Below are 23056 nucleotides of genomic sequence, written 5' to 3'. Positions count from 1 at the left end.
ATTCTGGGTAAACTGGACACTCATTGTTAGACATTTTTATGTTGGCCTATGACATCTGCCACAGCAAGACTATGCCATGGTTACGCTAGTTTTGTGAAGCAGGGGTCAAGTTAAGTCCTACCACACACGCGGTACACAGTGCTTGTCTGAACGTGTTTGTTTTGGGTAAGAGGAGTCCAAAAACTCTTTTCACCCATTTGAGTTAAGCAGAAAATCTGAGGTAGGTATTTGTTGTAAACAGAAAAAAGAAAGAAAGAAAAAAAAAAAAAAATATATATAGCCTTCAACAACCCATAATATATCTAACCCCAATGGATGCAGTCCTGGACTGATTATGGGCCAATGGAGTCCAGGCATAATTCATCCAAAGGTCAGTTACAATTTAGGATGTTACCCTGTTTGTCCACCGGAGGGTGACATCACCTCAACATAGAGATTTTAACACTTTGTTTCTGTATTTAGAAAACACTACTGGACACAGAGAACTACAGAACAAAAAAAAAAAAAAAAAAAAAAAAAAAAAAATATATATATATATATATATATTTTTTTTTTTTTTTTTTTTGTTCTGTAGTTCTCTGTGTCCAGTAGTGTTCAGTTCAGTAAACAGAATGTGTATGAATATATATATATATGTATAAGTATATATACTCTTTTGATATACACTACCAGTCAAAAGTTTGGAGACACTTAGAAATTTCCATTCCACTCCATTAAAGACAGAATACGAGCTAAGATCATTTGCATTGTTTTTTTTAACCAGGGCAGCAGTTTTCAGAATACATTATGTGCTTACATAATTGCAAAAGGGTTCTTGACTGTTTTAGAAAGAAATGGCTGATCTTTAGTGCAATATCTACATTGCCCATTAACAGCAACTATTCATCCAATGATGCAAAGGCACATTCTGTTTACTGAACTGATATCATTTAAAAAGGCTAACTGAGAAAACATTGGAGAACCCTTTTGCAATTATGTAAACATATAATGTAATCTGCCCTGAGTAAAAAAACAATGCAAATGAGCTCAGCTGGTATTCTGTCTATAATAGAGTGGAATGGAAATTTCTAAGTGTCTCCAAACTTTTGACTGATAGTGAAAGTGTGATATAAGTTCAGAGGTAGTTACTAACAAAAAAGAATACATCTGAAATAAAATCTGTTTGCATACATATATATATGACTATATATTACACACGACAAAACATGTTTGCAGACAATGGCCAAAAATAGGACTACACTTTTGGTAACTCCCTGAGAGTAGTTGTTCCTCCTGAGAAGGTCTTGTGGAGAGCAGTTCACCAGATGCAGTGACCGCTACCACACACAGGGATTGACTTATGTTTGTGCAAGCGTACGACTGTGTTGCACATGGGCTGGCTACAACACACACACTCAAATTCAAAAGCGCCACTGTCATATTATATTATATATCTATCTATCTATCTATCTATCTATCTGAGAGAGAGAGAGAGAGAGAGAGAGAGAGAGAGAGAGAGAGAGAGAGAGAGAGAGAGAGAGAGAGAGAGAGAGAGAGAGAGAGAGAGAGAGAGAGAGAGAGAGAGAGAGAACAACTATAAGAAAAACATTTTGCTGCTTGGTCAGCTTTGATTTGAGTTTGGCCATTTCCGCAGTTTAAGAATACCCTTCATGGACTCCATGTGAATTCATTGGTCTTTAAACGGTCGTAAATGTCTAACTGACAAGAGACTGAGTCACCCACTCTGCTTGGCCTACAACTGTCACCCCTTCAGGTTAGAGAGTGTCAAAGCCCTCCAGCACTTGGTCCATCATGACAGATGCTTCGATCCTGTTTCCAGCTTGTGCTGGTACATTTGATATGCTGACTAATTTGCCAGCTAGCTACACACACACACACACACACACACACACACACACACACACACACACACTGTGCATGACGCATGTGTTAGTCAGCTAGGGCAGGAGACTCCGCATGGACTGGATCCATGGTAACAGTGTGGGCATTTGCTTGGGTTGGTGCAGGATGGGTAAGTAGAGCAGGGCGGCTTGTTCCAGTCGAGTCGGTGCTTGGCTGACGACAGAGCGATACATTCTGGGGCGCACTTGGGCTGAGTCAGGAGGTATTGGTTTCCAGTGTCTTATGACCGGACTGCACAAGACCTCTTGGTGCATCCTGTGCTCTCCGAGGGGGTGAAATTGTCGCCAGAGTCGTCGTCCTTTGGTTTCTGCCTAGCCTCTGCGCTGATTGTCTCACGCGTCGATTAAGAGTGCTTCAGGCAAACTGTGAGGATGATTTTAAGATCTCTGTTTGTTTTTCGTTAACCACTGAGATTCTGCCCATGCACCCGTAACGGGTACGCTGGTATAAACAATAAGGAAATCACTTGGCGAAATCCGAGTAAGCAACACAACAGCTCAGGTAAAAGTTCAGGCAAGATGCGGTCAACTAACAACATCCACACTTCTACTTGGATCCTGTTGGTTTGTTGCTTGTTTGTCATGACAAATCACTTTGCCTTGAGGTCTCCAGGAACATTCATATAGTCTGATATGCTTGTAGTATGAGTGAGACAGCAGTAGCAGTGTGAGTATTATTGTCATTGTTGGATATTCATGACAAACTGTGGAATCACTGGGAGGTAGATGTGTAGTGGGCTATGATCTATGGGCAGAAGGCAGAACAGATAGCACCTTCATGTATGTGGATGGGATTGTTGTGTATGTGTGTGTGAGTGTACATGTAGGTGAGTGTGTGCATACACATGTGTGTGTGTGTGTGTGTGCGTGCGTATGTGTGTTTGCGTCTGTGTGTGTGTTTAAGTTAGGCCAGGAGCAACCCTCTCCTCAGCACCTCCTCCTCCTCCTGTGGGCTGCTGCGGTGGAGGTCCTGGGCAGGCCCTCCTCAGGTGAGCTGGAGGACTTGCTGCTGGGGGAGGCCTCCTGTGAAGACTGGTGGGCGCTGGCCAGGGGCCCGGAGGTGTGGAGGTCAGTGCCGGCTCTTCCCTGAGTGCTTGTGGTGGCAGCAGCAGCAGCAGCAGCAGCAGCAGGCATGGATGCCCGGTGGGGGCACTGGGCCACCATGTGTGACACGCTCTGGCAGTAGTGGCACTTCTTTGGCTGGGGTGGGAGACTGCACTCTTTGGCATGGTGGTCCAGACCTCCACAGTTATAGCATCTGAGAATGACAATATAATGTGTCTTTTATTGGGCAATATTGGTCATAAATATTTAATGATTTAATATGTGTGATGCATTTCTATCTGCTAAATGTGATCCCTCGGCATTCAGTTATTTAGTGAATGGCAAAGTTGTACATACACCATATGAACAGCAGGTTTGGATGCATATTGACGTCACAATAGATGGACAACATTCATTATGCAATAACAATAATAATGTAAATAACAATGAAAGTGTGCACATATTCAGGGATAGTAAACAGTTGTTTAAGAAGCAGCAAGCTACGTTTCAAGGTCATACAATGAATTATATGTTGACTTGAATCCCTTCTGAATACAGATATTTGAGTCATCTCTGGCCAGCAATTGTCTGTTATTTATTATTTTTAGTAATTATTACTATTATTTAGTATTTCTTGTCAATGTGCCTTCTAATAACGATTACATTTTTCAAAAACATGAATTCAGCCTCCAAAGGCATACACTGTGTAAGGAGACCTGTATATATAATAGCTAATAGCTTTAGTAAGTTTGAGCCTTAACGAAAAGGCTACAAAGCTAGTTTTTCGCATCAGTTTAAATGCTACGATGACAAGTTACACTACTATTTTGTCTGGGGTTACTGTCGCGCTGCATTTTCGTCAGCTGTTATTGAGGGAAACAAACTTTTCTGCATGGTTGAGCGAGAGGCTTGCAGGGGGTCCCTCTCGGTGGCATCTTCAATTAGACCATGTGAGGGTGGGGGCAGGGACACTGGAATTTGAGCTTCATCCGCAGTCGCCCGTCTTACCGCCTACCCCTCATGCACACTGGACCGTAATAAAGGTTTACCCAGGATTTTAGATCATTTGGATGGATAGATGGTTAAGAGTTGTGCTCATGTTTACATACCCTTGCAAAATGTGTACCATTATTTTAAGAAAACACAAGTGATCAGGCAAAACACCATATTTATTTGAATGCGATTCAGATTATACCATAATGCATCAGAGAAAAGTATAATCATTAAACAAAACATAGCAATGAAGAACATAATGATGATGACCGATTAGATTCCTCTTCAAAAGTAAACATACCAAGTCCTTGAGGATAGTTGTGGATGAGTACCTTTATTTTCTTAGATGGTGAAGATACTCATACTTCTTGACAAAATGCCTACAGGTCAAATAAACTCTTTGGCTGTCTTGCATAAACTGCACGTTTGAGATCTCCCGAAAGTGGCTTAATGATGTTGAGGTCAGAAGAGCGATGGACACTCCAGAACCTTCAGATTCTGCTGTAGCCACTGAAGGGTCGACTTGACCATGTGATTCGAATCACGGTCATGTTGAAAACTCTGATGTGCAGCCTTCATGCTAACGAGTGCAAATTGTCCTCCTGTGAATTTGTAGCTGACATTACACAAAAACATCGGAGATCCACCTCAGTGCTTTACAGCAGGGATGATGCACTTTTTGTAATCAATGTAGGCCTTGTTGACTCCTCTCCAAACATATTGTTTGCTGTTATCATAAAGTTCTAATTCTCTTCACTCCAAATAACTTTGTTCCACAAGTTATGAGGCGTGTCTAGGTGCTGTTTTATGCCACTGGCACAATAATGTTTTTTTTTGCTGGCAACCAGACTGTGCAGCCCATTTTAGTTCGAGTGTCTCTTTACTGTGGGTCTTGAAAAAGTGGAACCACTTTCTTGCTGTAAAGCTAGTATTCCAGCCGGGAGGGCTTTTCTTTGAGTCTCAAAATATTTTCTTGGCATCTTCCTGAAATATTTGTTGGCCTGCCTGGTTGTGGGTTGGGATTATACGAAATACTAATTCTCCACTTCTTTATCAGACTACTTACTGGCATTTCCAAAACATTGGATAATGGATATCTTGTTATATCCTTTTGCTGATTTATACAGTCAATTCTCTTTTCTTTCAAATCTTTTGACATCTCCTTTGTTTCCCCCCCATTGTTTTCCTCAGTAGCCAGCAAAGTCAGTGCAGCCCTGGGTGAGATGTGCAGAGGTCTCACAAGAGCTTTGAAACTCACTGACTACTTACACAGTATACACACCCACTAACTACAATCAAACATGTCATGGGGTGGAAACCTCTATATAGCCAATGAAACCTGGGTGTGTCAGCTTGTGTATAATATTAAACCAAATACTTAGGTGTATCTAAACATTTGGATGATTTTAGTCGTCATTATCATATATAAAAAGGGCACACACACTGTGTGGTAATAAATGGCTTTACCTGGCCACTATCCATGGATAAAAGAAAGACTTTCTGCATGATCTGCCCTCTTTTCCATAATAATAATAATAATAATAATAATAATAATAATAATAATAATAATAATAATAATAATAATAAGACTGGCCAGTTTTTCAAATTTTGCCAGGGTATGAGCATACAGTATACAGTTATGAAACAACCGCCCACTGCGGTCTTCTGATGAGCGTCTGTTATGTCGACCGGTCATACACACTAGGTCTCATTCAAGACTCTATTCCTCAATGGTTCCATGTTGGTGGAATGAGTTGCCCAGTGCTCTCCATTCCTGTGGTAGTTTTGGGTCATTTAATAGGGGTCTAAAGACATTCCTGTTCAACATGCACTTAGCTGTTTAAAGGTGCCATGTGTAGGAATTGAGGTAAAAATATCTAAAAAATGAGCTACACACATCAAAAGAATGAGAAGAAATAAGGGAGATGATGTCATTAAAAAAATGACAAGGTATAGTGCTGCAGAGATATCAACCTGAATTAGCATGCTAAATTACTAGCCACAGCCCAACAGGTGTGATAATACCAGTTTCGGCCATGGGAGGCGGTATGCGGGCAACATAACCGCCAGCCAAACTGCAATACACGTTTCTCGGTTATTACTCTAGGGTAGACCAACTCACTTTCTGGAGGTATACTGCCCCCATCTTTTATGGAATGTGGAGTATGGATTGATTTTTTGGCGGACATTACACACATGGCACCTGTAAGCGCTTCTTATGCGTTATGGTTTGTATAATATTGTTTTATTTTCATTAGGCTGTTGATTAATTTGGCATTATTGTTTATTATTGATAATCTCCTTAATGTAGTCTTACCAGGTCATTGTTTTTTATATTATTGATTGAATGGACATTATTGTTTATTATTGCTTTTTCCCTCATTTTCATTGCTTATTTTATTAGGCTATTGATTGAATTGAATTGACATTGTTGTTTATTATTGCCATTGTTGTTTATTATTGCCATTCTCCTTATTATAGTTTGACCAACATTCTAATCTATTCCCTGTTCAATTTTAAATATTATGTTGTTTTTGTATTTGTGTGTCGCTTTGGACAAAGGCATCTGCCAAATCCCATAACAACTAGATAATCCCATAATAATAACTAGCAGAGCGGTACAAAATATGACCGCCGCCCAGTTCAGCACATTTTTTCCACAAAAATAAATCACGCTGAAAGGCCTATATGATTCTAACTGTCTCACTAAATTGCATTATCCACACTCAATTCTCACTGGTATCTGCTAGACAACAAGTACCAAAACATGATTAGTTCATAGATTTCACATGTAAAATTCATTTTATACAACCCCACCCCCATCTTGCCTGTTCATAATTCTGAGAAATTCTTGAATTGTGTGCATGTGTGCGTGCACACGTTTATGTTTATGTGTGTGTGTGTTTGTCTGCGTATGTGTGTTTGTGCATGTGCATGCATGCGTACATATGTCTACTGTGTGAGTATGTGTCATACGTATGATTACTGTGAATTTAAGTGTGTGCGTGTGTATCTGTTTATGCACATGTGTGCACATGGAATGGGTTAACATGACCCCTGGAGGCAAACATAAAGAAAACATTGTTCATCCTAGGCCCTACGGTTCTCAAGATATTCACAGAAAACTGTGTCTGCCCTACCCTCCTTTCAGGGGGTCCAGTCCAGCGGGGTAGCTACAGATCAAAACGAAAAACGATGGTTCCATGCTATCCATGTGGGGTTACATGCCCACCAAGTTTCGTGTACCCCGGTCTTTCAGTGTCCCAGGAATCCTTGTTGGTGTACGGTCACTAAATGTACACATAAATCATTTTATTGTAAGGCCCCCCATGAACGAAAGTTCACAAAACTTGGCATGCATTCGGAAGGTGTCATAATGATCCTACACTTTCAATTTCGTGCAGTTTTGACCATGTCAGCCAGAGATATTGTGATGAAAACACCTAATTTTTTGCTTTTTAAATTTTAACTAGGTGGCGCTATACATGAAATAAGTGGTAATGGGATGGGTTGACATGCCCCCTTAAGAACAACATACAAAAAAAAGGTGGACCTCCTAGACCCTACGGTTCTCGAGATATGATGAGAAAACTGTCTCCGGCCACCTACAGGCCAGTTGGTGTATAGTAACATAAATTAATTTATTGTGTGGCCCCCCATTAACGGAATTCCACGAAACTTGGTGTGCATTCAGAGGGTGTCATAATGATCCTACACTTCCAATTTTGTGCAGTTTTGACTATGTTAGGTCACAGATCCCTGCGATTACAACACCTGATTTTTACTGTGTCCCGGGAATCCTTGACGGAAATTTGGACATGCGGGAAAAAAAAAAAAAGAAAAAAAGAAAAAAGAAAATCTGACTAAACCTATATGAATGCCGCTTCGCTGCGCGGCGGTCATAAAAACCATAACTATAGCTGGATAGGAGATGGATAGAGTTGGATAGTTCCTCTATTCATCTGCAAGGTAAATTAAAGGATCCAGTTATTTGACACAGAATGACTGACTGTTTTTCTTGGTCTGTATGTGCGTAAGGGTGGCAATACAAAGTATATCCATCAGATTTCTGATTCCAGGCAGGGAACGGACACTGGGATGCCGTGTGCATAATTATGTGTCCATAACTGAAAGCAATGCAGTGTTATGGTAGAATGTGTGCCATGGAGGTACTGCCAAATGTGAACAGGGCAATGATTCCCACTTGCCAAAATCTGTAAGTGGATGAAGACAAGGGGAATGAATCCTTTGTTATGATTAGTTGAAGCCAGCAAGCCAGCATGATTAGTTGAACTCTTTTCCGCAGACTAAAAGCTCATTGGCAAGCTACTATGCACCAGAGACCATTGACCGTGTCAAAATGCATACAGGTTGGCAGGTCTGACACTTTAATTAAAAAAAAAAAAAAAAAAAAAAAAAAAAAAAAAATCATGCTCCGGATCAAATTTAATGTCTGCCCTTCTACAATTATAGACATTCTAGGCCTTAAATTATAAAAATGCCTTATGCCATCCTTATACCAGAAGACTGTCACAAGATTTGGGAAAGATTCTTGAAAGACTAGTCTTTTAAGTAAAGCTTGAATGGGGGACATTAGTTAAAACACAATCTTTCAAGAATCTTCCCCAAATCTTGTCCAAGTCTTCTGATGTATGGGTAGCAAATAAACATCTTAAATTTAGTTTAAAAGTATAGCTCTAACTAATAAGCCTGGTATAGTCTTTTAGTCTCTTAGTTGGGTGTAGGGATCGACCGATATATCGGCCGGCCGATATATCGGGCCGATATTTACGTTTTTTAAGTGTATCGAAAAATCGGCCGATAAGGCTGCGTTCGCCAATAGTTTTTCCCCCGCATTATTTACATACAGGCATCCACAGGCAGCTCTGTGTTGCTGGAGACGCTGCAATTCACGTGCAGACTGCCCCTCCCCCACTGAGCAGAGTGCCGGCCTGCTCTTTAAGACAACAGTAAACTTTAAGCTTTTAACTTTAAACTTTTAGTTAACTTTCAAAGCATCTTAACTGTTTGACTTCGCTGAAATATTGCCATACACTTTGAAGGTGGAAGCAAGTTTGTGGGTCCAAATGGAAAACGCGAATGATAGCCTACTTTATTTAATGCTTAAAGTGCCCATATTATGCAAAAATCACTTTTTCTGGGATTTGGGGTGTTATTGTATGTCTCTGGTGCTTCCACACGCATACAAACTTGGAAGAAAAACCATCCATGCTGTTTTGAGTGAGATACAGGTTTCAGAATTGATCCCGCCTTCAGCCTCTGGGTGAGCTGTTCAAAATCGCCAAGGCTTCACACGTCACAAGCCGAAATATTTGAATATTCCCACCCCCTCAGAGCATACGTACAGTGTCTCCACCCACCAGGCACAGCAGTAACTTCTTGGATAGCAGCCATTACCGATTTGTTTATAAAACTGCTTGCCATTGTATTTAGGGAGCTGCAAATAGCTAAGTTGTAGGCTATCTATATGCATGCGGTTGCGGTAGGCTAGCTGTTACAAACACTGGTCATATGATTAAGTAATGCCAACGTTATTCCGTGGTATTTGTGGGAGTTTTATTCAGCGACCACCTAGCTGAGTATTGGACGCGTGTGGCGTGTGTCCCTCTTCTATAAAACTGCTTGCCATTGTATTTAGGGAGCTGCAAATAGCTTGCAAAGCTGCAAATAGCTTAGCTAAGTTGTAGGCTCCCTATGCATGCGGTAGTGGTAGCCGTTACGAACACTGGTAAATCATATGATTAAAGGGGTGGTTCAGGATTTTGGACATAGGACCTCATTTCCAAGTAAGCAAGTGTGATATTTATCAGTGGAGATCGTTTTCAACACGTTTCATCCAGTCCTTCTAATTGCAGAGTTCGCAGGTGCTAGGCTAGCGCAAGTCAACGGTATGTGCTAGCCTGCCACTAAAGACAGTCTTACCCACTCCAAAGTACACCCGAGGCAAATAAATTATAACGCCAGACTATCGATGTAAATGTCTGTATTGACAGTGTTATTTCTAACGTTATTCTATCCTTGCATTTCAACGATCGCATTACATTTTGAGGGACTAGTTTCTTAGCAGCGGCGGAATTATACTGGCTCCGGTTAGTAGTACTGCGCCGAAAAGTAAACAGTAAAGCGCATTCCAATGGGGATACCTAGTAGTAGCCTTGGTAATATCAGTCCGCCGCTGAGTTGCAAAATGACTACTAACAACTTTAGGGACCAAAGTATAACTATTGCAACGCGATGCAAGGGTAGTTGTATTTCTTACACTATTCTATCAACACAGACATTTACATCGATTGTCTGGAATTTGCCTCAGGTGTACTTTGGAGTGGGTAAGACTGTCTTTAGTGGCAGGCTAGCACATACCGTTGACTTGCGCTAGCCTAGCACCTGCGAACTCTGCCATTAGAAGGACTGGATGAAACGTGCTGAAAACGGTCTCCACTGATAAATATCACACTTGCTTACTTGGAAATAAAGTCTTATGTCCAAAATCCTGAACCACCCCTTTAAGTAATGCCGACGTTGTTCTGAGATATAAGGGAGTTTTATTCAGCGACCACCTGGCTGAGTTTTGGACGCGTGTGGTGTGTGCGTCTCCCTCCCCCTCTCCCTTCGAGCGGGGCGGAGTTGCCATCGCAGTGATATCAGAGCTTCAATAATGAGAGACGTGTTATATGTAGTTGAATATTAATTCGTGTTAACGTTTATCATGTACCAGACATACCGTGTATGCCTTACTTGTATAGAGCCGTTTGCTAATGTTATCATTATCAATCCATTTCAATGGTGGTTCGTCAGCTACCAAACAGAAGTTTGTCTGTGCGTCTGGTCTGTCTCACTCAATGGGACACACGCATCACAGCGTTATGAAAGTGCTGCGTTACCTGAAGGAGAGATTTTAAAACTTTGAGAGATATGTTTTTATAGCTTTTGACGTTGATGCCGTTTAGAACAGAAACATCTGACACCACGTCATTTTCCTCTGCTGATTTATGTTCTGTGGTTGACAAATCTGCCAGCTTTTTTTAGAAAAATATAGACATAGAACATTTTAAACCATGCAGTCTTAAATTACACATCAAGCACTTTATTTCAATAGCTACTTTTCAGGCTTATTGTTTTCTTAAATTATTTAAATGTGTTGACAAAGGACATTTTGTGATGACCTGAATTATGTCTTATAATATGTCAGCAAGCAATGCATCATCAAGGCTGTGTTGTAAGATGTTGATGAAAGAATTTTGCACAGTTAACCATATCCTGTGCACCCATCCATAAGTTCAACAAATGTTCCTTTTTTAAATTGAGACTTATAACATTTGTTATCATCATTTGTGTAAGTATGTGTCATTTGTATGATGTAAATTGAGGGAGCAAAATAAAAGCAGTATCGGCTCCAAATATCGGCTCAAGAAAATCGGCAGCCTGTATCGGTCATCGGCTAAGGCTGATGGAAAAAAATCGGTATCGATACTAAAAAATCCATATCGGTCGATCCCTAGTTGGGTGCGTGACGAGAATTGCATCATCAAGGTGGCATGCGAGGGAATGTCGCATGCCGTGCCTTGAACGTGCGTCAATGCGTGCAAATGTGCATACCACTTCCTTAAGTCTTCAACTGTAGCAAAACGCCCACATCCGTGCATTAGAATGTTCACAATGTGCTTGATCTAATCTATATTTTTAAGAACTGATCTGCAGAATCTCACATCAACCGCATGGCAAGATGCTACATGTTATTATGGCTTTATTATACAAGGTATCTCTTCAGGTTCATTTAATCTGTAAAGCAATTCAACATTGTGATAGAGAGAGAGTGTGACGGCAAGCCATAAATCAAGGTGGAGTTCAATGTAGCAAGACAAGGGAGTTCAATGTAGGTAAGACACCTTCACCACCTGCTCACCCAGAAGGAACACACAAACTGTTTCCTTTTACCATCATGGACAGGCTGCAGGAAAAGCTGCCATTGGTGCATCAGCCTTCTATAGGCTACTACACGACAACAAGGAAACAGAACAAAAGCTAGACATCCAAACACGCTTCTGATTGAAATTCCACCTCACAGCCTGACACTAATCTTGGTAAACTATATATAATTGACAGTGATTCTGACACTGCAATTAACCATAATTGTCTGGGACCAGGAAAAGGAAGACAATTTAATGGGTAAATTTTTTGCTACACACAGAAACACCTTGCACTTGCAGCAATGTGTTGGGATGGGCTGCAATCATTCTACCATCTGGATTATCTCTCTATTTCCGCCATTAACCCATCCTGCATAGGTGCAGACCAATGCTGTGGGGATGGTGCTAAAATAAAAACAGCAACAGCTGAGACCTGTGCACCAGCGCCTCCGAAAAAGCCCCCTGAAATAGCAGCAATTTGCCAATGGGGGGTTTGGGCTGAGAGAGCTGGCTCGAACAATGTTGCAAGAAAACCATGGCAACCAGCATCAACCCTAATGTGTGGAAGAGTCTGAGCGCTGTTGCCATGTCCACACATTCTCTGCAATGCAAATTTTTGCACACACACACACACACACACCGTGTGGCTACCTGACCATCAAAAAAGCTGGGTAAAACAAGCATCGTGGCATTGAACAAGAACAGATGCAGAAATGAAATACCAAGAGCTACATCCATCTCCGCACATCCTCTGAATGTTACTGCCAGCACACACACACACACACACACACACACACACACACACACACACACACACACACTGCACTTCCATCTCAAAAGAGCCAGTCATTTTGGTACAGCAGTTAGAAAACGTTATGAAGAAATGCGATCACCAACACTGTAACGCATTAAGAAACATCGCACGAGGAACAATCTCAACATGATATGTCCTGAGTATCATCCACAGGTTTTAGAAAATTACACAAAACGCTGTAATGTGGGTAATGTGGTTGTATAATTTTGTATGGCTAATAGCCAGAAAATTGCGGGTCAATAACAGCAACAATTTGTATATTGCCATTCTCATCTCTCATTCTGTTCCGGTGGTCCCTTCAATCCTGGTTTAATTCGATTTGATTAAAGATGCAGTCTGCGATTGTGCAGGAAGTCACGTTTGTTTATCTTGATGTTTATATTCACATTTGTTAGCTTTTGTCCAAAACAACATGCATTATATTTTAACCAAGGGCCAAATGAAACACCAGGAGAGGTAGCTCACCCCTCACTTCAGCATTCCCAGAGAAACTCCACACAAGGTTTTGTTTTTGTGTAGGGGACAAGCCGTCCCTACTTGATGTGCAGTTTTCAGAGCCTGGATTGACTACAGAGAACAGTGTTTTTTAACAGTGTAGTAATGGATTGGACAGCTAGCAAATCATGAGAGATAATTGCTGAATGTGACAAAAAATGTGTGACGGGCTTGAAATTGCATACGATTGCTGACCGCACTTTTAATTGTCAAATAATAAATGAATCGCCAACTATTTTGGTGCTTGATTAATCATTTTGTGTCATTTATTTTAAGGAAAAAAGCAAACTAAATATATTTGGTATGTGGACAAATCAAGGCATTTGAGGACATGAACCTGGGCTTTGGGGAAACCCTGATATATAGATTTTCACCATTTTACAGATCAAACAACTATTCAAACTAAAAAGATTCAGATTAAATCAACTATGACAATAATTGTTAGTTGCAGCCCTATAGTAGCCTGTGCACGCACGCGCACACGCACGCACACACACACACACACACCCAAAGGGAAGCTTTAGTAATAGCTTGCTCACCGATCTCCCTTTGGCTTCCGTTTGTACAGCACGATCTTCCCTTTGGGTCTCCTCTCGCTGCCCACACAGGGTGCTCCTCCTGGCCCCGTGACCTGCACGGACTCCAGGCCCTTGGAGGACTTCTTGAAGGTGAACTCCACGGCCTCCCCCTCCTTCAGGCTGCGGAAGCCCTCCATGTGCAGCTTGCTCTGACAAAAGCAGACCGGTGACAGACAGATAGTGGTACATATATACACAAGGAGAGATGGATAGATAGACAGGTAGAAAGGTGAAAGATTTAAACGAGAGGAGAAAACAATGAGGACATTAGAAATTAGCTTCACATTCCTTTCTGTTTATTTCTGAAAAGAGGAAATACTTGTTTTTAACAAAAGAGGATTAATATTTAACAAAACAAATACATCTAAAGGCTAGAATAAACAAACTCATCACCACAACAAAGAATGGAGTGAAACACACATTTGGTCTGGACATTTTTGTAAGGCTACTCTCCGTATAAGAGGCAGCATCCATGTAATGTACCAGTGTTCAGAAAACCATTTTCTACATTTGTTTGCCACCAAAAAGGCTGACTTTCACTATCTAAAAAAAACAACAAGTTTGTTGACAGAAAAAAAACCCAGTATGTTAGCCTATGAAACCTGACTGAATGCCTACACAATGACAGAGGAGGAGAAGGAGAAAGTAGAGACTCGGGAGAACGGCGAAGATGCTCTTAGTCTTGCAGGTTTATAAATAGCCAGCCGTGTACACATTTTAACCCCCCCCAATGGCCATAATAAGACAGCTTTATTCCATTCTGGTGCTAACCCCAGCACACCCACGTGCACAGTGCTCCTCTTTCCCTCCTGTTGATGTTGTGCAGAGTAGAGCGGCCACTCGTTTTCCGGTGGGGCATCCTTGTGCCCAGGGGACTGAAGCCTCAGAGAGGCATGGCAAACACAGCTGATGTTGGACGCTGTTCTGTCAGACAATTCTTTTATGTTACAGACTGTACTGGAGTATAGAGATAGATGCAAACATTGCTTATATTCGTACAATCATAAAACACATCTATCTTTCCTTCTCTCTCTCTCTTTATCCATTTCTCTCTCTATTAGTCGATCATACCAATAATGCTTCTGTATGACAACTGCACTTAATGAGATTTATGGGGACTTGAGTATAGTCTACAATATTCTTCACAAGGGCTTTTCCCTTTGTTATAATTCTTTGTTTTCTAATAAACAAGACTAGACTTTTCCAAATGGAAATCTAGTTCCATTACAGAGGAAATTATGTTTTTCTTTCCAGTTTTAGATTAGATTAAATTAGATTCAACCTTAGTCATTGTGCAGAGTACAAGTACAAACAGTTGTGAGGGAAGAGGTTATTAAAACTGCTAGATATTTATTTACAGTAAAATTACAAAGGTCTGAATAGTATCTTAGATATTTCTATTGTTTTGAAAGGTTCATTATCTTCAGTAAACTTATTTAAAACCGATTTGTTGTCTTAATTAAACTAAATAAATGTATTTTCTGGTATATTGCTGCAAAATAAATGTAATGTCAAAGCAATACTGGAACTTGACCATTCTATTTCATTTCATACATTGGCTTAAAATCTCATTTGAACTCAAATGGATACTATATTAACAGTAATCAAGATACAATTTAAGATTAAGATGCATATTATTAAGTAGGGGTGAACGATTTTGGAAAAAAATCTAATTGCGATTTTTCTCACCAATATTGCGATTGCGATGCAATATGCGATTATTTTTAAGATCTTTTCCTTCTGTCTTATTCAACAAAGACAAGCAATATATTATTCTATAGTATGACCAACACAAAATTAGATAAGTTAAACATAAACTGTTCTTTCCTGGAGCCCAGGCCTATGTTATGATGGCATTAGGTCATAGAATAAGATTGATGCATTTTTATTTAACTACTTTAATCACATTAGTAGACCTATATTTGTTGAACTTCCAGCCTTGTAAACATTTAATGATTCTGATTCGTTTCTACTTCATGTAGATATGACCTTCTTTCGTTAGTTAACAAATAGGTCTACATGTAGTGGCACTGACACGGCTTCTCCTTGTCCTGTGCTCTCCATGCGCGCGCGCGCACGCACACACACACACACACACAGCTCCTCTCCTCTGTAGGCTACTTGCACGTGAATCGGAACAAACTACTGTAGATTGTTGTAGCGCAAATAAATGCGGCCGAATGACCGTTCGGCTCGGTGTTAACTATAGGTTTGCATCATCAACACCGCAGCGCAATATGCATGCATGCAAATTAACTAGTTCGTTCATATCACAACAAAGCCAATCGCGGAGACAAAACTCTTTAAACAGGCAAAGTTATCAGCAGTTAGCAGCATGTATGTAGCCTAGAGCCTTAGCTGGTAAGCTAATGTTAGAACAGCTGGGTTTTTGGTTGTTAGCTGTGTCAACTACTTGCGGATAACATTATGCATCAATTCATTACCTGCGAGATGAAATGTTTGTGCCGCCAACCCCCTTGGATATCGCAAATGCCCCCAATGTCACTGTACTCCAGTAAACAAAGTCCCCAGTGCACAGGTGAATGGCTGCTGTGCAGCCTAAACAGTCGTGGAGTTTTAATCGTCAGCTGGACAAGTGAACGAAGTTACCAGCCAGAGTAGCAGCACAGGGGAATTATGAACTAGAACCAGGGACATGGTAGGTTCGAGCAAAAGGTAATGAAGAGGTTTATTTTTAACCAAAGTAGCTCTACTGATCAGACCTTTCTTGACACTGTTAGCTGGTCCTCTTGTTTACGTTTTTTGCTTCTTCAGTGGTCGGTGAGAAGAGTCGGTGGCGCGTCGGCAAGCGCAAGTATAAATGCGTTTTGGTGACGTTTATATATTATATATATATATATATATATATATATATAAATAAATTTCCTAAAGAGGCAGCTATTCAACTTCTCTCTTGCTCACACCAAAACGGTATTCTTTCTATAAAACCCTGTCTCTAAGGCTACTTCCACACTACACTGTTTTGGTTTTAAAACCCGTGGATAGTATGGACGCAGCCTTAGTTCAGCTCCAGCTTCACTCTCATCCACATCAGAGACATATTCTTTCATAAAAGCCCTAGACTTAATTCAGCCTGCGTGCCAAACCCACAGGCTAAATGCCTGGATCCTGGAGCTACACTGAGAGGGGGCCACATGCAACAACCTTGTGTGACTACAATTGCAGCTGTGCGTGTTTGATTTGGAGGGAGTGGTGGGCATAGCTGTTTTCAGTGTGCTCTGGGTGATGGGATTAAATTAGCTCAAGGAATATAACTGCGTGCTGAGGACTCAGAGGAAGATGAAAAAGTGAATACAGCAATACAGCAGCTGCCATGTCAAGAGCATTTAAGTGCATAGACTAATTATCTGATGCATTAAAAATACACAACATTGATACATTCAATATTAGTTTATCTCTAGCAAATTTGTTAATGAGGTAAAGGTTTACTATTGATAGAAGGCTAGTATTTCGATCTAAATAAATAAAACATCCAAAAATCTATTGTGTGAGACAGTTTTCATGCTTAATGTTAAACCTGAAATTATTTCTATAATTATTTGTACATCAAAACACATGCCACTTCACTGTGAAAAAATGTTATTTTACAGCTTTTATTCAAAATCCTACTTCCTTGTGGTTCATAACGAATAATCTAAAGCAGTTGTTCAGCGCCCAGAATGAGGAAGTTGGGGTCTCTGAGATGGCCAGACTGCTCTTCTCAGTCCTGGCTAGCCTCTGGTGAGCTCTGCTGCTGAACCTTCAAGCCATGGGCTAGTGGTTGTGTGATATAAGCGGCCATTTTGCCCGATTTGGGTTGGGTGGGGGTGCGAGGGGAGGAGACAGAGGTTTCAATGGAAAAGAGGGGAGAAACAGGGGAAGCCCAGAGCCTTTGTTGAAATAGGAGAAATGTACTAATCTTTAAAGCAAACAACTAATGGAATATTTTGGAGCATATTCATTTCCTCTATGACAAGACATTTGTTATTCATTCCAGAGAAAGACAAGGAGGCTCTTAAAAACAGAGAAAATAAAGGCTTTAACAATCTGAATAAACTCTACATTTATTCTGAATATTATTACTGTCGTAGTACTTCATTTTCAGTCTGTAGAATGACCGCACATGAATAAATGAAAGACTCCTGTTCTTTCATGCAACAAGCACATAACCAAACGCTTGATAAAAAAAATCAAGGTTGTTAAGGAAAATGTTAAGCCTTCCGCCAGATTTTTTTACACTCAACTGTTTAACAATTTGTATAGTACATTACTTAGACATTATTATTAGGAGTATATTGTGCACATACTGTAGAAAAAATGTCTGTGTCCCCTTGCTATCCCTTGTCTTTCTTTGCAAGTTTATGACATGCAAATACAAAAACACATAAATTACCATACATCACAGATCTCATCGCAACACATCCATGTTAAGAAAGGCTTCTATTTTTGTAGATCTCCAGCAGCAAACATTACAGCATTTTGAAAAATGGCTGCTTATAAAAAAAACAAATGTGTCAAGCCTCTAAAAGGAATGTGCTTGGTGTGCTCAGGGAAAATGTGTCTATAGATGTTAGTCTCAGATGTCTTTTATTAAAATGAATGCTGAACGAACTTGCAAATTAGAACATGTGTGACTTCAAATAAAATAATATAATGGCAGTGCAAACAACAACAAACAAAAACTGAAGATGCAAGAAGGAATGAAAAGACTCAGATGAAAACCCATGAGGATTTTTGAGGATTTTGATGAGATTAATACTTAAGACGTGGAAGTACTTTTAAAAACAAAGATGATGTCAGTAAACAAACCAGATCAGTAAAAAACAGTCCTTTAGATGTCTGTAGTAATACTCACTGCAATATGCTACACAACCCAGTAGCATTCACTAGTAGTCCTTCAGGTCATATGCATGTCTGCAGCTTACTATAGAACCCATTCCAAGCATCTATGGATGACTCACAGGAGGAAGTCATGTGATGTGAGCACTAGGTATTTTCCCCTTTCTCTCCTCCTTTTTCTGAAGGAAAGGGAAAAAAGCCCAGGAGCAAGAGAAACAAAGCCCGGCATTAGCTGGGAAGGGTGGAGCCAGCATGCCAAACGGTGAAATGGCCTGATGGTTAATCTTACTAGAGGCCCACTTTAACGTCGCCATGCACCAACAAAAGCCCTAAACTTGGCCTTGGCCTGGCCTTATGGGGGAAAACCAACACACACACAGTTTAAATCTAAAAACTAGGGATCGACCAATTATCGGCCGGGCCGATTATTAGGGCCGATATTTAGCATTTTTATAATAATTGGTATCGTCATTTTTTCCACCGATAAGCCAATACTGAAATGGATAAAGAATGAAACGCGCTACTTTGTTTGTAAAGCGTCTCTCACTCCCTGCATTTGCTACTCTGTGGTCGAGAGCATTGTCCCGCCCACTACACCGTCTGATTTGTTAGTTAGCACGAATGCAGCCAATCAGGATCAAAGACTGAACACAGAGAAAGTTTAGAATTCTCACTGAGGCATATTGTAGACTGGGCTTCAGCTGTACGGAGCTATTTTTCGAAGGTAAGGAAGGTAGGCCTACCTTACATTGCTGAAGTTGCAATGTGAATCACAATCATCTACAGTGAAGTTACAAAAACACCACTTTGTAAGCTATTGTCTTTGTAAGCTATCCGGATCAATAAGTAGCCTAAAGCACCCACCTCCTTCATTTAGCGAATTCCCGATTGATGCACGTTAGTGATATAGCCTACCGTTTACTAGTTGGCCTACAAACTCGGGTGCTGCGCGTCGGGAGTTCTTTGCATCCGCCTCGTCCATTGATTGTTAATAACGGGACACCTCGGCGGACGTTATCCCTTAGGCCTACATAGTAGACAAGTCCTAAATTATGCGATAGCGAACGTCTAAAAGTGTAGTTGCCGTAATTTAATCCGACCTGAATTAAATCGCGTCCTGAGCTGGCTATTACGTGCCTTTTAGGCTCACAGAAGTGTAGCTTATAGCCTACATATGGACACAAATTGCATGCTTAAATAGCCTAAGAACTATTTTAAAACTGGTTTGTTAAACTATTCAACCGTAACACTTGCCATCACACATGCACCTCTTCCTCTCCCTTTCCCTCTCTCGTGCACTCACACACACAATGGCAAAGCATCCTCTTTGTTAATCTTGGATTAACATGATACACAGGATTTACACTTGTGATGCAAGTTGATACAATTGTGAATCAAAAGAAGAAAGAAAAGTTAGCTTTTCAGCATATCGCCATAGCCTAGGCTACTATCTACCCCCCTTTTTGACAACTGAAATATCGGTTTTACATATCGGTTATCGGCCTCCTGTTTTGGTAATAATTGATATCGGTATCAGCCCTGAAAAAACCATATCGGTCGATCCCTACTAAAAACGGTGAATTCCCAGTGAAGCCAATAGACAGTGATCAACAGACAGCCAACAACTTTCAGTGAGTGAGGCCAGTGCCTCTTTGCTTTTGTCTCTGGAGTATCACCTAAAGAATAGCCCCCCAAGTGGCCCCTTCCCCCACTCCCTCTGGACATACGACCACAACATGGCCACCCCACAAAAAAAATCTTTCCTGATCAGCCAGTGTGATTCTAAAAACACTAAAAGCAGAGCTTCATGCTTCCATGCTGGACAACATGTAAGCACGGATGGATGGTACTCTGGCTGCACACTCGACATGGGCATGGGCACCAGGCTAGATGGAGGCAGACCATCAGGAATGCAGCATTAGCCAACTGGCCTTGGATTCAACAGAGCGTGCGTCAAGGAGGCAAAATAGGGACCGAGTCTCCCATGTAAAGATTACCATCGGCTCACGCTCATCTCCACTTACAATTCACAGACTTGTGCGCTAACACACACACCCCAAGGTCTCCCAAGTGAGGTGTCCAAACGCTTGATCAGAGGGGTCAACACCCTCGATCCACATATGGTGGCCCTTTCCACAGATGCTGAAATAAACCTGTGCAATGCAACTGGAAGGGTCACCCAAGGGGAAGGTAATTGCAAAAGGGTTCTTGACTGTTGAAAAAGAAATGGCTGATTTTAATGCAATATCTACATTGCCCAACATCAACCATTCATCCAATGTTCCAAAGGCACATTCTGTTTACTAATCTGATATAATTTTAAAAGGCTAACTGAGAAAACATTGGAGAACCCTTTTGCAATTATGTAAGCACATAATGTAATCTAAAAAAACTGCAGCCCTGATAAAAAAAACAAACCCAATACAACTAATCTCAGCTGTCTTTAATCATGATTAAAATCTGGCAGTAGACCTATATTCTGGCAACTACTAACATAGGCTAATGACTGGAATTAAACAATTATCAATCACCTGGCTATTGGTGGGAGCATATAGTGATAATGCAAAGAAAAGACAATATGACAATTGTCTATGGCATGTCTATCACATGTTATGGATGTGACAGTTTTGCGTGGAATTGCCCTACTAGTGTACACATTAGGCCTACTTTAGCAGGCCTTTATAACCTATGTGGGCCTGTTTGTGGACAACACGTTCGCAAACAGAAACGGATATAAATGTATCAGGACTCGTCTTGAGTTGCTAGAACAAGCAACAAGTCCCGAACAAGAGCCTTGCACTGCTACAATGACCTATCTGGGATGTCCACACATGGCTGACGACAAAACGTAGGCTATAGGCCTAAACATTTTCAAGCGGTTAAAACACGCTAGGACTGCACTTTTGAGTCATATCGGTACCAATGTGAGGCGCACATGTTCCTTCGTAAGAAGCTAAATACAAAACAACTTCACACTTGAAGTAGGCCTGTGGGCTATGCAACACTAATTACAGCGACACATTTGAAACTTGACATTTGTAAATGTATAATGCATACATTCTTACCTACACTGGGCTCAAATAGTCTGAAGTAAAACAATAAACAAACGCAACAAAACAACACTAAAGTATAGAGCTAAGTGTATCTTTTCGTGATCATAAGGCACGATTCAGTCAAATTCACGCCATCTCACTAGCCTAAGTGAAACAAACATGTGCAAATCTCACTAAGTGAAACAAATATGTGCAAAAGACGCATTAACCGGATTGCCAACCCAAACTATTGTTACAAATGTTGCTACACCCCGACCACTTGAGCAACGCTGTAGCCTCTCACCAAAAGCTTTGCATCCAGTGCGCTACAGCGGATGTGTTCGTATGATGGAACTGGCACTGTGCTTATGTTGATACAAAACAACTTACTTGGTGTACAAATACATCCAGGGGAGGATCAACAGGATATCCTCCACGACTGGTCATCGATATAAATCCGAAGCCCATCCGCACGTTGAACCACTTGCAGTGGCCTGCTCCGCGCATACAGTGGGCTTGTCTACCGTCTTCCGGCTCGGACAGAGTCCCAGGTTCTCCGTCGCCTTTGCCCTCACCACCTTCGAAGAATTAAGGAAGAAAATGTAAATTACACGTTTCCCGAAGCTCAGTAGGCTATATACTAAAGTGACTCGCCTATCGACCATTAGCTCTGTGGCTATAGGCTACAACATTCACGAGTTGCCATCATTACACGAAAAGCTTTAGTGCAGCCTACACTGACTGTACATTTGAGAACATTTTAATGTATATGAAATATACAGCCGGTTAGTTATCCCCTATGCACAGCACCATCCCAGATACTCATGCTAAACGCATGCTGCAGCCCAGAAAATCTGAAAAATGATGTCCCCTCTGTTTAACTAAAAAAAAGGCAGGTGTGTACATTTAGCCCGTGCAGCCCGCTACAAGTTACACAATCGCATTGTATATGCATTAAAACAAGTGCCTTGAATACACGAAATTTCAAACAGTGGCAACTACTTTCTTTTGCCACAGACCTCCTCCCCTTTCAAAAACCAGGTTCGGAGGGAAGCCTTCAGAGACGGTCTGAACAGATACAGAATATTGGATAACCTTCGGCCATGTTTCTCCGCCGAACCTCCGTGCCAAACTTCGGAGATGGAAACTTTGTCTTGAAAATCGTCTGCTCCTCTGCATTAATCCAACATTCCGATTTTGAACAACCATAATTTAGCTTGCATGGTCTTGCGTTCCTTCCTCCCCTGTTCTTGGTCTCCCACCTCCTTGTCTTCTGTTAGCGCTATAGCGGCGGTTCACACGTGACATTGTCAATTACATGCTTTCTCGCGACTAATTTCTGTTCGAATCGTGGCCGAAAGAGGGAGGGGACAGTCAAGAAAGTGGGAACAGAGTCAACCAATCGTCGTTGAACGAACCCACCTCAGAGTCG

General features: G+C 41.0%; 1 protein-coding gene across 1 annotated transcript; it reads right to left on the bottom strand.

Annotated features, from left to right (window-relative positions):
* Positions 1 to 1542: 1542 nt before the first annotated feature.
* On the bottom strand, positions 1543 to 22917 carry LOC121721073 (protein lin-28 homolog A-like). The gene is made up of 4 exons (XM_042107662.1): positions 22720 to 22917; positions 22015 to 22202; positions 13715 to 13902; positions 1543 to 3159 (listed from the first exon to the last, which is right to left on the bottom strand). The coding sequence occupies exons 1-4, from the start codon at positions 22727 to 22729 to the stop codon at positions 2829 to 2831; spliced, it is 717 nt and encodes a 238-aa protein (XP_041963596.1). The 5' UTR covers positions 22730 to 22917; the 3' UTR covers positions 1543 to 2828.
* Between the last annotated feature and the right edge of the window lie 139 nt (positions 22918 to 23056).

The sequence above is a fragment of the Alosa sapidissima genome, chromosome 10, assembly GCF_018492685.1.
Source record: "Alosa sapidissima isolate fAloSap1 chromosome 10, fAloSap1.pri, whole genome shotgun sequence".
In the NCBI taxonomy this organism is placed as follows: Eukaryota; Metazoa; Chordata; class Actinopteri; order Clupeiformes; family Clupeidae; genus Alosa; species Alosa sapidissima.
The sequence above is the reverse complement of the archived record's forward strand: the minus strand, read 5'-3'. Positions and strand labels throughout refer to the sequence as shown.